This window comes from Ursus americanus, chromosome 23, assembly GCF_024610735.1.
Source record: "Ursus americanus isolate L20-20 chromosome 23, mUrsAme1.1.p, whole genome shotgun sequence".
Lineage (NCBI taxonomy): Eukaryota > Metazoa > Chordata > Mammalia > Carnivora > Ursidae > Ursus > Ursus americanus.
The window spans coordinates 19,084,955-19,101,814 of NC_142149.1; the positions used below are offsets into that span (position 1 = coordinate 19,084,955).

The window sequence follows — 16,860 nt, forward strand, 5'->3', positions numbered from 1 at the left end:
TGGGGTTCACTCAGAGAGCAACGGTTCACAGCCCTCCCCATGCCCATTCCAGTAGTAACTTCCAACGGCAGGCAGGCAAATGGGGTTGAGCTTTTTAATATCATAAATCAGTGCCCAATCTGGCCACTCACTGCTAGGCCCCTTCCTGGGCCTCCTATCTTCATATTGCCTGGAAGGCTGCCTGCAGCCAGGGCTTCTCCCATCCCCTAGGAAGGATCCAGCACCAGCCTGAGAGGGGAGTCAATAGCAGCTAAGGGGGTGGGAAGGAGGAGAGACAGAAGCTTGTGCAGGTGCGTGTGTGTATGTTACTTACGTGTGAACACATGTGGAGTTAAAGGTTTACAGACCCTGGCTCGGGGACAGTCTAGGATGGGAAAGGAGGTAGGGCAAAGAGAAGCACATCTTTTCTCCCTGGCACCTTGACCTCACCCTTCCCCAGGGACAGACACACGGGGTACATGGGAAACCCATCCCTGGACTGGAGCCCTTTTGAGTCTGGTGGAGTCACAGATCCAGTCTGTGGGGTCACTGGGTCTGTCTCCTTTTGAAAGCCCTGGAAGGGTGGGAGGTAAGAAGTAAAAGGAAACAGGTCTCTGCTAGAAGAACTTGACGCCTCGGCCATCACTGACGGTGATGATCTCAGCCTTGTGCTCCTGCTGCAGGGCCTGCAGAGCCCGAAGTAGGGTTGCTTCATCCAGCCCGTGGAACTCTGGATAGGGAGAGATGGGGAGTCAGGGACACTCAGCTCCTGGGGGCTCAAGGCCTCTGAGGAGAAGAGTCTAGCTGGAAGCTGAGACCTTGAGGCCAGGGGAGATATGTGCCATCTATACTGCGGCAGCCGCCACCAACCCTTCCTGGGTACTCCTTAGAGTAAGGGCTGAAAGAAAGCCCGAGTCAGCATGAATGAGAGTTCATGCTTATTCTCCTTTCCAGGTTCTTCTGTTAGACTCAACCCTCATGTGTATCCCCCACCCCCATGCCATGAGTGTCTGATGTCCAAGAGTGACACCACCTGCTTGTGAGGGACAGTGGAGCCTAGGAAGGCCAAGGTCCTTGTCACTGGATTCTGACCCTAGTTGCACACCTGTACCCATCAGGAGCACCTGTCCTACCACAAAGAAGTGTAGCCATACCTCTGACCAGGAGACTGTTAAGCTCTAGCACCGGTATCTGCCCTTTCCTAGTTAAAAGGAACAAGGCTGGGAGCCAAGGGCCAGCTGAATATCTCGAGATATGGCAAGATACTGCAGGGAGAGGTGAGAAGCAGGTGGCAAGCCCTAACAGGTTCGCACACCTCACCCCCTACGGGGGCCTACCTCTTGAGTCAGGGAGCTTGCTTTCTGAGGAAGCCTCCAGCTTTGCCCAGCATGAGTGGTGGGCTGGGCAAGGCTGCAGCACTGAAGTCATGGGGTGATGGTGGGAGTAGCAAGCAGAGGCCTGCAGGGCAGGGGGGAACAGCCAAGAGCTGTAAATTCTGTTATGGCAGCCAGGGCCTGGCAGAAAGGGGAGGAGCCCTTTTTTCTCCAGCTGAGACTGGAACTTTTGGTGATCCTGGGGATCAGAATATGAATCCAGAGATAAAATAGCTAAGAATATATTTACACTATGTAAAAATCAAACAGTATACAAATCCTTGCCTGACCAGAAACCAAAGTATTTAAAAGGCCTGGGGGTGGGGATGGGGGTGTTGGCCCAATCCCTTCAGCTGACGCCCACAAATCTTGAGCCCTCTGTAAGTATAAAGGGTGAAAGAAAGGCCTGTGTCAGCAAGGAATGAGATTTGTGGCTTAATCTCCCGCCCTGGTTCCTCATTCGGTATCTACACCAGTAATTCTAAACTTTTCATGGGTCACAGATGCCCTTCAATATCTTTTAATATGGACTCTATCCCTAGAAAAATGCACACATATCCCCACAGACAAAATTCGGGGGTATTTTGCGTATAAATTCAGGTGGTTTAGGGAAACCTTGGACATGGGTTAAGAGTCCTTATATCATGTAGTATTTGGAATTCAAAGGCAGGGATGAGAAGTCTGACTATCAAACAAGGACTGGAGAGGATTCAGATGACAAAACTGGGGGGAAAAGGGAGAAGCATTACCCTCATTCTCTGTGTCGTCCCCATTGGTCAGTTCATACAGGGTGAACACGGAGTTGTTCTGGCCACTCCTGGAAACCTATGGACACAGAAAATGGGGATTGAATAAGGACCGGAAATCTCCTGGGAGAAGGCGAGCTCACCAGCTCCACCTATCTGACCCAGGAATGGCACCTATTCCCAAACCAGGGCTCACTGTCACCTCGGCAGGAGTGGCTTAAACACCGCAAACCCCACAGGTGCTATATTTATACGTGTACACACATACACAGAACCACTAAACCACAGGCCTTCACATGTCTGAGAAGTGACCTCTCATTCTGTTTTCCTGTTCAGGAATAGGTGGCATGAGTTTGTTATATTTGGGTTGTTGATGCTGCTTCCCCTCTTCTCTCCCTTGGGAAAGTTTAGGGCTGGTGGTGGCTAGGAATGTTGGGGAGAGAGTTTGTCCCCACACCCACACTGGTTCAGAATGTCTCATTCATATGGTGGACAGCCCCAAAGGGTGCAGAGGGGGAGGGGCCCCAGGCTTTTTTTTTTTTCCTTCTTCCTTTCCTCATTTATCTTCTGTGGCCAGAGACTCCAGCCAACAATAGTACTAATGGTTCCCAGCACTGCATTCTCCAAACATGGCCTCGCGTAGCCTCTGGCCTCCTACAGTCAAAGGCAGGGAAGTTCTATATAGCCAGGGAAACTGAGTCACTAAAAGAGGCTTGCCTGGAAGACCTATACTTCCTCTTTCTGCCCCTTCCCACTTCGCTCGGTCTAGACCTGGGAACACCAGGTATCTGACCATGGGTCACCATGGCAAAATAGTCTCACCCACTGATAGATGAGTTTCCCCCATTCTTCTGGCCTTCGCCACATGATCAGGAAGCTAGACTTGTTCTTATCCAACCATTCCAGGTTCCCTGAAAAACAGATACTTAGGAAAGCATCTTATGCTAAGAAGGGACAGAAGGCAAAACCAAGGCGGAATACGGTGGAAGAGACTCAGCTTTCAGAAAGCAAAATTCAAGATCTGTTTTATTATTGCCATCTGCAAGGCACCAATTCTCCTTCTACCTCTCTCCAGGTCTCAGAACACAGATGGAGAGATTTCAGTGGTGATTGCCAATAGGGAAAAAGGACCTGGGGAACTGGACTATCTCCTGTATAGGATACTATGGACTCCAAGCCAGGGGAGAGAAAAAAAGTTGTTAAAAGCAAAGACTTGTGAGGCACCTGGCTGGCATAGCTGGCAGAGTGTGACTCTTGATCTCAAGGTTGTGGGTTCGAGCCCCACATAGGCTGTACAGATTACTTAAAAATAAAATCTTAAAAAAAAAAAAAAAAAAGGCAAAAACCTGTGCCAGTGTGCCCTCAGGAAAACCCAAGTAGGAGGAAAAATAAGGAAATGTGAGGACCTGAACCCACCTTTCTTCCTTAGTTCCTCTAATACAACCTGGATTGATTCCACAGGGAGCTTCCCTGTTTTAAAGTTAAGGGAAGGGCACTGATGGACTGAGTTGGGTGGGATAAAAATTCTCAGGGCCAGTGCCATGTCAAGAACCACCTGTCCCCTTCTTCTCCCTCCCACACTCATGTATGTGCAATTCCCCAACAGGCTATAAATTGGCATTTCCTGGATACTGGGGGGAGGAAGGTAAAGAGAAACTAGTTCAATTAAAGGGAAGAGCTTTAGAAATGAACAGTACTACCATCTGTGACCCTCTGTCCTCTCTCCTTCTTTCAGACTTTCTCCACAGATATTTTAGGTATGAATCAGGCAGCAAAAACAAACGACCTTTACTTCCTGGGAGGAAGCGAGTAGGTGGAGAAAATTACTAAAGGTAGTACCAGAGTTTGAGCTTCACTCAGAAGAGGACAGGAGATTCAGAGTCAAAAAGCTTGGGTTGAAAAGCTTGGGACTTGGCTTCAGGGCAGAGGTTCTAAGACCTGAATGGCACCTGGGTACCTGTCACTGCCTAGGTCAAGAGGATCTGAGGTTGTATCTGCGTTGGGGTTTGGGGATAAAATGGAAGTCAGCTAACACATCCTGGCTCTTTCCCAAGTCCAGTTTGGGTGGGAACCTGCCTACTGTGGGTGAAGGGGTGTGTGAAGTCTGGGCATGTGGGAAAGCGTGGAAGTGCATGTGTGTGGGCTGTGGAAGAGCCTGAGGGAGGATACGCTGTAGCTTCACGTTGTTGAAGAGCGGGCTCTCCTGAGCTTCCATCACCGTCATGCTGGACTGTTTGTGCAGGCGGCAGAAGGACAGGACCAGCGAGCACCAGGCGGCCAGCTGCTTCTGCCGAGTGTCCACGTTCGGCTGCAACCTGCCGGGTGAAGGGGGTGGGGCGCAGAATTAGAGGGCGTGAGAGACCGAGAGGCAGCACTTGCCGGAGGCGCGTCTGGGGGACAAAGTGGGGGACTGAGGGTGGTGGCGACCGGATCCTTTCTCCCCCTCCCCATCTGAAGCATCAGGGCTGAGCCTGGGGTCCGGGGCAGGGGAGGGAGGCACAGCGGGGCTTCTCGGGGTCTGAGCCTCACGTAAAGAAGGGCGGGAAGCGATACTGCCACGGCCACTCGAAACTCATCGCCATTGTAGTAGCCCAGGAAACCCGGAACCTCCGGGAAAAGGACTTCCGGCCTCCGCTTCGGCACGTCCGGGCAAAAAGCACAGCAGAAAGGTTCCGGACGTCTCTTCGGAGAGGGGCGGCCCAACCGGAGGGATCTTGCAGATCAGCCAGTCCCTTGCCATTATCCTAAAAATCCTTACCGCTTAGAGCCCCGAGAAGTCTTCTCATTCAGCTCTAGAGAAGGGCAGTGACTTCTCTAAAGCGGCACAATTTTTGATAGTAGAACTACCTAGGCTTGTTTCCCTCTGCTTGGCTTCTTTTAGTATTAACATTCGTGTCAGTTACATTTAACAAACGCCTCACAATTCCCCAGTCCCCTCAACTGTTATGTCCTTCGACTGCACCATTCCCTGGTCTCCTGCAGCACCCGTGGAAGCACATTTGTAGCTTTTATCGCTGGAAAAGGTTCGGCTTCCACGATTCAAAGCTGCCCGCTTTGACCACAGCCATCTATCCCTTACGTCCTCACTTTCCTAGTCTCAAGTCTCCGCAGCCATTTTGGTCTTATTTGACTCCTTACCCAGCCTAGACTAACCCATTCTGTCCCCTTGCTTGCTTACCTGGTGGTCACTTTACAAACCAGGGTTGTTGCTCCCTGCCCCCACCTCCATTTTCTCCCCCTCCCCCAACTCCTGGGCCGAGTCCTATTACTGGAAAAAATCACAGAACATGCTGGCTGAGCCCCCAGGCCCTGACTAACTGCACTGCTGAGCTTTCAGTGTAGCCCAGCACTGTCTTTTATTGACTCCCTGTCACATCCCTCCAGGTAATTCTTCAAATATTTCTATTCCTCAAGTCATTCCACCTGTCTCCATCTTCTTTCTCTCTGCAGAATGCCCTTCCCATTTTGTGAACTTGAGGCCAAGCATTTGAACCTCCTAATCGTTCCCCCTCTGTCACCACACTTGATTCTTCCCACAAGAATTCCTTTCCACTTTTACTTCTTTCTTTTGAACTCAAAGGAAGAAGCATCACTCTTCCTTTACAAGACCAACCCTTTGGCGTATCTTCTTACCTCTCCTTTCCAACTGCCTTTAGGACTTCTTTGTGTATCATCTTCCCTCTTTTCCTTTCCTCTGGCTCCTCTCACCTAGTTGACAAATATGCTCAGGTCACCCGTATTTGAAAATATGCACAGTTTCCTTGATTTCGTCACCCTCTCAATTTCCTACCTGATCATTTAACCTTTCCCCCACTCAGGTCCATCCTTCATTGTGCACAGTTCCTGATCTACCAAAGTACCCAGCAAACACTTGTTGCGCCAATGGATGAACCATTCAATCGATAAGGTTCTTTCAAAGGGCACTATCTCCTTTGTTTCCATGGCACTGCTTTATCCTTGCTCTGCTACTGTCTCTCTGATCTTCCTCTTTGTCTCACTTCCCCCTTATTCTTTAAATGTGAGTGTTTCCTAAGAACCTAAGCTCAGCTTTCTTTTCAATACACCTTCTTTTTTTTTTTTAAAGATTTTATTTATTTATTTGACAGAGATAGAGACAGCCAGCGAGAGAGGGAACACAAGCAGGGGGAGTGGGAGACGAAGAAGCAGGCTCATAGCGGAGGAGCCTGATGTGGGGCTCGATCCCATAACGCCGGGATCACGCCCTGAGCCGAAGGCAGACGCTTAACCACTGTGCCACCCAGGCGCCCCTCAATACACCTTCTGTCTTGAGAACTTTCATCATTTTCATGGCTTCACATGGCATTTCTGTGCAAAACACTCCTTAATCTGTATTTCCACCACAACCACCACCACCCCTCCCATTTCTAACTCTCTGTGGGACATAAAAGCTTGTTCTATTGGCACCTCATATTGTACATCCTTTTCTTCTTGCCAGCTCCTCTTCCTAGAGCCATTTTCTATCATTACTTCCATCATTGTCCTAGTAACTCAGATTCAAAGCCTGAGTCAGCCCTCCTCTCCTCTCCTTCATCTCCAAAGTCCTGCTGATGTCCTCCCCTGTTTTTAATCATCTCTCCTACTTTTTATTTTCTGCTTCCTCATTCATCACTCCTTTGGCCCATGGCCTCTTTTTCTCAAGCCTGGAATATCACAATAACTTCCTAATTCACCTCTTCTTTTTTTTTTTTTTTCCTCTCTTCCCTCGGGGGAACGCACTCCTTACGATGGAGAGCCTACTCGTGTACTAACTTCACAGTCACCCTCCTGTGGTCACACCGCAGCTAGATGTGACTCCTTTTCTTGCACTTAGATAACATTTGGTTTATATCCCTTGCATGACTCTCATCACACACTGCATTGCTTTTGTTTATTTGTGTACATGTCAGCTACCCTATTAGGTGGAAGCCATTGAGAGCAGAAACCAAGCCCTAGCTTATTTTTCCAACAAAATATACCATACACAGTTATCTTCTACCAGCATGCCCTTGATGTATATTAGTAAAACACACGAAGGCAAATATGGGCCAAGAAGAGAACAGATATACCCCTGAGGAAGACCAATGCATTCATGGAAACAGAGCAAAGACTTATTTCAGGTGAAAACTCAAAATGGCCCAGGAAACAGATATGCCTCTAGAGAGACAGACATGTCCTGAGAGAAGTCTGTCTCAGAGGACGAGTAGATACCTTCTAGGAAGCATACGGGTATATATCTATGGAATGGACGGGCATGTCCCAGGAAATGAATATGCATGTCCTCAGAGAGGTAAATATTTCAGAAAGGAGGGAAGGAAAAGAGGCTCCAGGTGCCAAAAAGAATAAACAGGTGTCTTTATGGAGAACAAAGTTGTTCTCTCATATTTTTGATGATCTGGAAGAACTGGAAGTGAAGGTCCTCTGGCAAACAACTGGGCCTCACTGTGGAACATGTAAGAGTGTCTGTATATAAAATGATGAGTTCAGAGGCTAGGTATGTCCCTAGAAAGTGGGAAAGTGTTTTAAGGGAGTATCAGTATGGCTTAGGAAGCTGGTAGAAGGATCCAGCTAAGAACTAGTGAGTGCTACGGAGATGACAGATGTCTAATCTCAGGGTCTAGTCTCCTCAGCTTGGAGTTTCTTCATGTCCATCTTCTGGCTGTTAGCTCTAGTGGACACCAGGGGGCAGTATGCTGCCAGGCTGTAGGCCACACCCCCAGGGTCCAGGACAACATAGGATGAGGCCAGGGACCGGGAAGGGGAGTCCTGTGGCAGACTTAGTAGAGTTAAGTCCCCCCTGCCCTTGCCCTCAATCCTGAGGTCCTTAGGGATGGACTCTTTTGGTCATATCACGGTTCCTAGTCCCAAGCCCTGGGAGTAAACTGAGGCATGAAGACGAGGACAATTCAGAGCTCCTGGGTGGTCCCGCTTCATTCTTGCAGGAGTCACAGCAGAGATTCCACCCTTCCCCCTCTCCCCACACCTCCCCAGCTGCTGTGCAGACCGGAAGGGAGTCTCTTTCCTGTATATTTCCCGGTGCTGGGTCTGGATAAGGACAGGAAAGGCCCAGCCTTGGGAGGAAGCAGTGGAGGGGGTGGCCTTCAGGTGGGGGGAGGAGACAAGTGAACAAAACAGTGCTGCTATCCAGAATCTTCCAACTCTGCTGCCCAGAGCTGTGGGAATGGCAGAAACTCTGGGATGGGGAGGGGACAGTACAAAAAAAAAGTTTTATTTTGAAGATTACAGAAATTGTGCCATGACACCACTGGGTTTCCATTTCCATCAGTCCAAGGATCTGTGGAGGGCGTGGGAGTGAGAGAAGGAGGCAGGGAGGGGAAGAGAAACCTGGTGGTGGCAGGGATAAAGGAGCAAGATAGCTTGGAAGAAAAGCTCATACCACCCTAGGCCTGGGTTTCACTGTCTTTACTCCTCCACACCACAAGGGTGACGAGGAAGGGGATGAGGCAGATGGGGGCTATGATCATGGCCAGGAGCACATCCTCTGGGGGGTCTGATAAGGTGGGCTGCACGAGGGAGCAGTTGGCAAAGTGGATCTGGTGAGTCTCAAAGATGATCTCTTCTGCCCGGGGATTGGGGAAGCCCAGCTGAAATAAGTCTGCAAAATGCTCCAAGCAATACTGTAGGTCGCTATAAGGCCTGGGGGCAAGGGAAGACTAGAGTGAGTATGGGTTGGGCCCAGAGAGGGGAATGTCCCACACTCACTCAAGGCCCACCCACAAGGAGCAGCCCCCGCCCCTGGCCCAAGCTCCCTGGCACTGCCCCTACCTGCTAATCATGGCCCAGTCGCACCAGTCCTTGGGGATAGAGTCCATCTCCTCCTTATAAGATTGCCAGCAAAATTGGATAGTCCTCTCATAGTTCTCCATCTTGTCCTCTGTGGGCACAGATTGCTTCACACTGACCACACCCCTGCCCCTCCCTCCAAGCCCTCTCGTCCAGGTATTTACACTGTTCTGTCTTCAAACAGGGCAAACATCAGGAAAGTCTCAGAAAGTTTTCCAAGGAAAGAGTCTCAGTTCATAAAAATTTTAATGCCTTCCACGTGCCAGCCCCACAAGAACACCCACACACTTTTTGGGGGGACTTCTAACCCACCTGTGAGGTGAGGAAGCAGCTCAGAGCTGGGTGGGGGTCAGGTGGGATGAGAGCAAGAAGGACCACAAGGAACCCCAGGAGAGAACAGAAGGGAGTTTAATGGGCTGCCAATTGGGGTTGTGGGAAAGGGACCCTCCCTACCAACCCGGTTCTCCTCGTTGCCCTAGGCCACCCTCCCAGAGCTGCGGGATACACACCTTTTGACTTCAAGATGCTCTCAGTGGGAGGAACCTGAGCCAGGGACTCCTGGGGCTTCAGGACAGCTGTGAACAGAAATGTGGGAGGGAGGTGGGATGGCGGGGATCTAAGCAGTGGAGTCTGGAGTAGGGGTCTGAGACCCTAGGAAGTCAGGGCTACTTTCAGAAGAGAAAAAGGAATAATCCGGGCCCCCAACGGGTGCCTCAGTGACTAGAAGAGAGGGCTGATACCAGCTCCCTCCCACTCACATCCAGACCCCAAATCCTCTTCCTCCTCCCCAGCCCCAGACCTCCCAAGACCTCTCCGCGGAGCCCCGGCACCCCAGGTTCCTCCAAGTGGGAAGCAGCTTACGCTGAGCCCTCACCGAAGGGGGCCGGGGACCGTCCGAGGACAGCGCTGTCCCGCCCGCACCCCAGGGCCCGTTTTGGCCTCGGCCGTCCAGCCCCCCTCCCCTCCGGGCCTCCCGCGCCTCCCACCCGGGGCCCGGGACGCAGCGCTCACCGCCCAGCAAGAGGAGGAGGCGGAGCGCAGCCGGTCGCCCGGCGCGGGTCGCAGGGAGTCGCGGGCCGCCGGCGGCGCGCTCAGCCCGGAGCGAGGCCATAGCGCGGCGAGCAGGCGAGGAGGGGCGGTGGCGCTGAGCCGGGGCCGGGCGGGGGCGCCTATATCGCCGGCCCAAGCCCCAGGAAGCCGCGCCGCTTCCTCGCAAGGGCTGGGACGGCTGCGGCCACGTGGGGGGCGGGGGCGACGCCCGGGGCCGGCGGGCTGGAGGGGGAGTCTCTGCCCCACCCGGCCCTGGCGCCCGCCGCTCCCTCCGCCGGGTCGGCGTTGGCCCACTCTCTCTTCTAGCTCACCCTGCGGGGCTGGACAGCTCCCCTCGTAACCCCAGAACCGGGATGCATTTTCTGGGCTCAGCCGCGTGGCGCCTGGGGTCTCCGAGCATCCGCTTGACCTTTCTCCTTCGACCCTATCGCCCTTTCTCCTTCGCTGCGGGGGCGAGAAAGGGGGTTAGCGACCTGCTCTCACGGACCTGGAGAAGGAAGGGGCTGGGACTTCAGAGGGCCTCTCCACGCCTCAGTATCTAAGGCAGGGGGTTGGGGTTACCCTGGGCCGTGGGGGAAGGGGCGCCTGGAGCTGGGCTCAGAGTTCCCCTTCACTGGGAACACCCACTGATGTCAGCCCGCCTGCCAAAACTGGGGAGGAGGAGAGGAGGGAGCCCGTCCTCCAGAGTCGGGAGAAGTCCTGGGGCTGGGGGCAGAGGGGAAACCGGAGTCTAAACACCCTCCCTTCCAGGCACCTCCTGAAGCCTAGAGCCACAAACCTGGTTGGGGCGAAGGGCAAAAGTAAGATTACTTCATTCCTAGTAGGAAGGTGGCCACAAACCAGACTGGGGGGAGGGGCAAAAGTGAAAGATGACTCCATTCCCAGGAAGAAGGTGGCCACTACTCTTCAAGACCAAGGTTGTGAGAAGGGAAGGGTTTAGAACCTACTATGGGTGACTTCATTCACTAGGTGGGTACATTTTTGTCCCCGTTTTACTGGGAAGAAGCTAAAGCTCAGGGGAAAGAGCCCAGAATTTAGCTCAGTAGCTCTAAATCCCACTTCTGTCTTCCTGCTCCACGAAGGACTTTGGCTACCTTGACCATCTGTTTCCCCCCATGTAAGATAGGGACATTATCCTTCTCCATAAGCAGTAGTGAGGATGATATGTGAAAGGGCAGTGCGCTCACTCAGTGAATGTTTCCTTTTCTTCTCTCTTAAAGGACTTGCCTAAGGTCACACCGCTGGGAAGCAGCAAGGCTGAGCCTGGGGCCCCAGGGGCCCTGACTTCTGCCACACCACAGCTGTCTCTGTGTCCTGAGCCAGAGCTTCATTAGCTCGAAGCAGCCCAGCAGCCCAGGAGCTGGTTTGGCCCTGACGCTCAGTTCCAGACACAGCTGTCAGCACTGAACTTTCCTAAATTACTCCCAGACACTGACCCCTGGACTCAGCTGCTGCTCTTGTCCCAGTTTACTGATTTCTGCCCACCACAAATTATCCTTCGTGATCTCTCTTCCAATCTTCATCTCAGGGTCTTAGGCTCTTGCATAATGGTCACTGAAAGCCTGTTGTCCTCCTCCATTGCCAGGGTCAAGAGGTTGCCTTAGTAAGGCATCTGGAAGAAGAAAGGAGGTGGCCCACTTGGCATGAACCCCAGAGCCCTCCTGGTGATAGTCGTCTTCTGCAATGTGCAGAAAGGAGCCAGACAACCCCAGAGTCTCTTCAGGCCAGCAACCAAATCCATTTGTGTCCTCCCACCCAAGATTGCCCTTTCCAGAAGGAAACATGGTCAGGAGGGAGATTTCTGATGGATGAGATGGGAGGGGAAGCGTGGAGGGACCGAAAACAAACCCAGCCATTTCCACTGGGCTGGGGCCAGAAACACCTGAGCCCACTGTGAATTAGGACTGGTGTTAGGGTCAAGATTAAAGTTGACAAAAACAAAAGTTGGGTTTTAAATAGGGCAGTACGGTATCATTGATAAAAACAAACAAATAAGCATTGGTTAGGATTCTGAAGGCAGATTCTGTCTCTGTGTTGCTGTGTCATCTTGGGCAGGTCATTTCATATCTCTGGAGCTCAACATTTTCACATGACATTAGAATCAAAAGGGAAAATATTGGTGACTCCGTAGAAAATGTTATCTTTAGCCTGGAGCTGGGGTTAAGTTTGCAACATAATGTGGAGACCTCCTAAAGGGAGCTTGTTGTAGTCATGGCTGAACTTGGGAATCTAAACCTTCCTGTTGGAGAACCTGGGAATTTTCCCTCCTCCTGATTTTCCTCTTACCACTTTTCCTTACCAGTTGGATGTTTGGCTGTTTCATGGACCGCTGGGGGCATCCTAGCAACTGGGGGTCTGCTATTAGGGTCCTTTGGGGCTGAAAGGGGACCAGAGACCTCACTTTCCTCTTCCAAGTTGCCATATAGAAGATAGTCCCATGTTCTGCAGCGAGGGGACAGAGAAGGGCTTCATCAGGGACAGAGGCTGGTTCTTTTATGAAAGTCCTGTTCTCCACCTCTGGGGGCCCCCTTCCCTTCCCAAGCCCACTTCTGCCTTAAAATATATACTTTTTGCTTATAAAAATATACTTTTTCATTGCAAGTAACACACAAGTATATACTCATTGCAAAATATTTAAACACAGAAAACCTTATACCCTCATTCCTTTCTCACTCACTTCCCTACATTTTTTGGACTTAAAAAAACATAAGTGGGATTTAATATCTCTGTTTTTTGATGACTTCTTTTTTACTTAATAATGTGTCTTGGGGTTTTTTCACGATAACATATATAGATGTGCTTCTTTCCTTTTAACTGTAATGTAATATTATCTGTAGTCTTTGTCTTATATCCAGTGGAGTCTGGTCTTTGTTTCCTACACACCTCCTTAGTCCTCTGTCCCTATCCCACGCCCACTCCTAGTGCTCGGGAAGAGAGGGATCTGGTTCTGGTCCAGCTGGACATTGACCTGAGATTTCTGGCCCCAACCTAGATTGACTTCTGGATAAGGATCCTACTGCCATGTAAATTTCCTTTCTTATTACAGGCGAAGGAACATCCTGCCTGAAGCAAGGGGAGAGGTGACTCGATCCTTAAGAGTGCCATTTCTAATCTTCAGCCTTCCCCGTACACACTCACACACAAATCCAGAACCACATATGGGGGAGTAAAAAGCACTGGGGACCTCCTACACAATGAAATTGCATGCAGAGCATCCTGGGATTAACATCTCTACGATGTAGAGACATTCGCACATGCTGGCCTCTTCCCCAGCTGTCTGCAAAATAAAGAGCAGAGCACAGGAGAGGATGTGGGGGAGAGTCAGGGTCAGGGGAGCCAGAAGTCCTGGCTGGGAGGGGCTGATCCTTCCAAGCTGGAGAGAGGAGACAGATTTCTTGAGAGGGCAGGGAGGCAGCAGGGAGGGAAGACAAAGGTGTAGGGACACAACATCTCCATCTCTCTCCATCTCCAGAATGATGGCACACTCCGTGTGAGGAGCCTGGCCATCTCTCAGAGGCAAGAATTAGAGAAAACTTTGACTCTCAAGTTGGTAAAAAGCAGATAAAATGGTCGAGCCATATTCCTCATCAACTGCCAAGGACTTAACAGTAGCTACCATTTACTGAAGAATTACTATGTGATGCACAGTATGTTCTCTGACACATGTGCTGAGTGCTTTGCAAGTATTTCTTAAAACCTTACTACCATAACATCAGAGTTATCTTGTCGCTGGGTAAAACGGGAAAACAGGGGTAATGTGCCCAAGGGCCCCAGAGGTAGTAATTGGCAGTCAGGATCTGGACTCAGGACTGCTTGATGATAACTAAGCTTCATGTCTTAACCATTATGATTTATCATCTCCTTCTCACTCTACAACCAAATACTGATTTCCTACTGGGTCTTGAAAATGGGGTTGAAAGAGGAGAGAAGGATAGAGAGCTTCTTCCAGGACCAGATAGACCCCTCCAGAAATAAGAAGATCCTATTTCACCCAACTATGTACATACATCCTCCTCCTCCTTTCCTTCTCTGACCCAGGCTAGACCATGACATCACATGGTAGAGGCTGTTTTTCTGAAGGGGGAAAAAAAAAAAACATCCTAGATTTGTAAGGACGACATTCAGACAGCATGACTGAAGAGGGTCACGGCCAAGTGACCGTAGCACACGCCCAGCAGTGCTGAGAACACTGCTGGTCCCTCGGCACCTGGGGCTGACTCATGGTTGCTGTCGGACCCAATGCCAGATGCCAAGGTTGCTTTCACTCTTCCTCCATTGCTCAGGACTATCCTATGAAACCACCCCCAGGAACCCTTCTACACACTTTCAACACCCCAAGAGTTTTGATGTTATATAACATGGGGATGCCCCGAGGATGCGTGGCAGTATGCTCAGATAGTTTCATTTAAAACTCACAACTCTATTAAATTAGGTGCCATAGCAACCGCTTTACAGACAAGGAAACTGAGGCTCAGAAAGGCTAAGTAATTTGCCCAAACTCATGCAACTCATATTGGCAGACATCCAGATCTTGATGCTGAAGCTTAAGTGCTTAAACTCTGCTCCACAATACCTGACGGACGCCAACTTGCTAGCCAACGTGCCAAAGAGAACCGAATAGACAGGGATGCAGAAGACTAGCCAGAAGGACAACCAAACAGAATTGCTCGTGCCACGGGGGGACTTCTCCTCTCAGTGCGATCCCCCTCCTGACTATGCCTGCTTTGTTTATAGACAGTATCTTTTCACATCCTTTTCCCCAAGACCTTAAAGCTTTGGATGGACAACAAAAAGTACTCATGACATTATGAAATAAAACATTTTCTAGATCATACTGTCCAACATGTGTTAAGCAAATAAGACAGCAGGAGTATATGTTCGTTTCACATGCGTGGTATCTGTGATGTGAGCTTAAGTAATACTACAAAAGGCAATATTTTCCTCTCCTGCAAAATGGGAATAATAAAAATACTTATAAGTTATAAGATATAAAACCCTTAGAGCAGGATATTATTATTATTATTATTATTATTATTATTATTTACACGATGATGATTTCCATTATCTTAGTGGTTAAGAGCACACACTCTGGAGTCTAGCACACTTGAGTTTGGATCCCAGCTCCATCACTTATTTGCTGTCTGTGACCCTCTGCAATTACTTAACTGCTCTGAGCATGTTTTCTTATCTGCAAAATGGGGTTACCAGTGTGTATCTCAGTCAGCAATAAAGATAATGCAAGTCAAGCATTTGACCCAATGTCTGGTACTCGTAAGCATGTGATAAATGGTATTTACTGTCATAGTGTGTAACTTACATACTTATGACAACTGCATTTCCAAGATATTTTGGGATCCTTCCAGTTCTATAATTTTGTTCTTTTCATGACGCAGCACTTCTTTTATTTAGAAGAATATAGACTTTGGAGCCAGATAGAATTCCAGCCCTCCTACTTACCAGCCATGTGGCCATGGCCAATGTTATTAATCTCCCTGAATCTCAATGCCCTTCTCTGTAAAATGGGGCTAACAATGCCCACCTCTCAGGCATTTTGCAAGGATTACATGAAATAACGTAGGTTCACACCCAGTCCAGTGTCAGCTGATTACATGAATGTTAAAGGTGATTTGTTAAATATGTAAATAAATGTGATTTATGTTTGTTCCTTTATGTACAGTGTCATGGATATAATCTGCGGATGTATGTAATGTTCTTTTCTTGCTCCAAAAGCATCTCTGTAGCCTGGTATCCCAACCTAGCTAGAGTGGGGTTCAAAGGGCCATAGCATTAGCAGTGTGGGACCCTGCTGATAAGCCAGGGAAGAGAGAAGGGGAAGTTACAGAAACAAGAGGAACTCCCCTTTCCTGTCTGGCTAGGATTTGTTTGTCTTTCATACAGGCTGTTCCCTACTGATATGGGGGTCTGTGGAGAGTCCGGCTTTGATTGGCATCTCCAGCACAGAGGGAGTAAGGAGCCCCTTACCCTTCAGGAACTGTTTTCCTCTGAACTTGCAGAGTCCCAAACACATTTCCCTTTCTGGCACTGTTGGTGAGAACAGAAAGCCATGGAGAGAATCCAGAATCATGATATCAGAGCTAGAAGATCTCAGAGAAAGGAGGAGGTAGAATGATGGGGTTCAGAGCATGGGTTTGGGGATCAGAACAACTGGACCCAAATCCTGGCCACACCAATTACGAGCTGGGTAACCTCGGGCAAGTTCTAGAATTTCTTTAAGCCTTAGTTTTCTCAGCTGTAAAATGAGGATAAGAATATTACTGACTTCATATGAAATGAGATGACCCATTGTAAAGCACTCAGCACAATGCCGGGCACATACTGAATGGACAGTATTTGAAGGCTGTTATCACTTTTCTAGTTCTGCAGTTTTACAGTTGAGGACCCTGATGGCCAGAAAGGAAGCACAGCTCATTAGCTGTCCACCCGATCGGGGCTACTTCCCAGGCAAGGCTGTGCCAAAGGCGTGTCCCATGAGATCAAGGCCCTGCATTAACTGTGCCAAGGGAGCAAGAATGGGCAGCACCACCCTAGCTGTGGGGCTGGAGCTTTCAGAGTATGTGCAAAGCAAGGCATGAATCCCACCCAAGTAATCCCCAAAAGAGAAAGTCCCTTCCTGCTGGAATTATTTATTTTGTAATTAACAAAGGCTAAGGAGGCCCTTTCTAAATTTTGGCTTGGAGGCTCAGAGTTTAAACTTATAACAGCCATGAACAAGGGTTTATTGTGGGCCTGTTCTTACTTGCTGAATTGAATGCATTATTATGATCCCTATGCAACTAGGGGTCAGGAGCTAAGTACCTGGGGCGGATAGCTGTGTTTTTGAGATCAGAGAACAAAGTGTCCAGGAGTGGAAAGCCTTCAAAAATTGAGCCATGTTTCCAGGCTCAGTAATG

At 49.7% G+C, this 16,860-nt stretch overlaps 2 protein-coding genes across 3 annotated transcripts; both read right to left on the bottom strand.

Annotated features, from left to right (window-relative positions):
• Positions 1-80: 80 nt before the first annotated feature.
• VPS25 (vacuolar protein sorting 25 homolog) lies at positions 81-4,778 on the bottom strand. The gene is made up of 6 exons (XM_045781580.2): positions 4,628-4,778; positions 4,268-4,413; positions 3,515-3,568; positions 2,921-3,009; positions 2,102-2,177; positions 81-709 (listed from the first exon to the last, which is right to left on the bottom strand). The coding sequence occupies exons 1-6, from the start codon at positions 4,678-4,680 to the stop codon at positions 597-599; spliced, it is 531 nt and encodes a 176-aa protein (XP_045637536.1). The 5' UTR covers positions 4,681-4,778; the 3' UTR covers positions 81-596.
• Positions 4,779-8,303: 3,525 nt separating this feature from the next.
• RAMP2 (receptor activity modifying protein 2) lies at positions 8,304-11,067 on the bottom strand. 2 transcript variants are annotated; one of them, XM_087854359.1, is made up of 5 exons: positions 11,044-11,067; positions 10,261-10,393; positions 9,409-9,474; positions 8,882-8,990; positions 8,304-8,752 (listed from the first exon to the last, which is right to left on the bottom strand). In XM_087854359.1, exons 1-5 carry the CDS (start codon positions 11,050-11,052, stop codon positions 8,497-8,499), a joined length of 573 nt encoding a protein of 190 aa, XP_087710485.1. In that variant the 5' UTR covers positions 11,053-11,067; the 3' UTR covers positions 8,304-8,496. The 2 variants fall into 2 exon arrangements, with proteins under 2 accessions (XP_087710485.1, XP_045637650.2); XM_045781694.2 differs by lacking the exons at positions 10,261-10,393; positions 11,044-11,067 and adding an exon at positions 9,911-10,240.
• Positions 11,068-16,860: the final 5,793 nt, after the last annotated feature.

What these genes read in the sequence shown, in the direction of transcription:
- VPS25 (XM_045781580.2), bottom strand. Translation starts at nt 4,680, where the DNA reads ATGGCGATGAGTTTCGAGTGGCCGTGGCAGTATCGCTTCCCGCCCTTC. An exon ending in CAACAACGTGAAGCTACAGC is followed by an intron (nt 3,569 to 4,267) that starts GTATCCTCCCTC and finishes ACTTTAAAACAG; the next exon opens with GGAAGCTCCCTGTGGAATCA. An exon ending in GGAAACTCATCTATCAGTGG is followed by an intron (nt 2,178 to 2,920) that starts GTGAGACTATTT and finishes CTGTGTCCATAG; the next exon opens with GTTTCCAGGAGTGGCCAGAA.
- RAMP2 (XM_087854359.1), bottom strand. An exon ending in GAGCTGTCCAGCCCCGCAGG is followed by an intron (nt 9,475 to 10,260) that starts GTGAGCTAGAAG and finishes TTCTGTTCACAG; the next exon opens with CTGTCCTGAAGCCCCAGGAG. An exon ending in GACTGGGCCATGATTAGCAG is followed by an intron (nt 8,753 to 8,881) that starts GTAGGGGCAGTG and finishes CCTTGCCCCCAG; the next exon opens with GCCTTATAGCGACCTACAGT.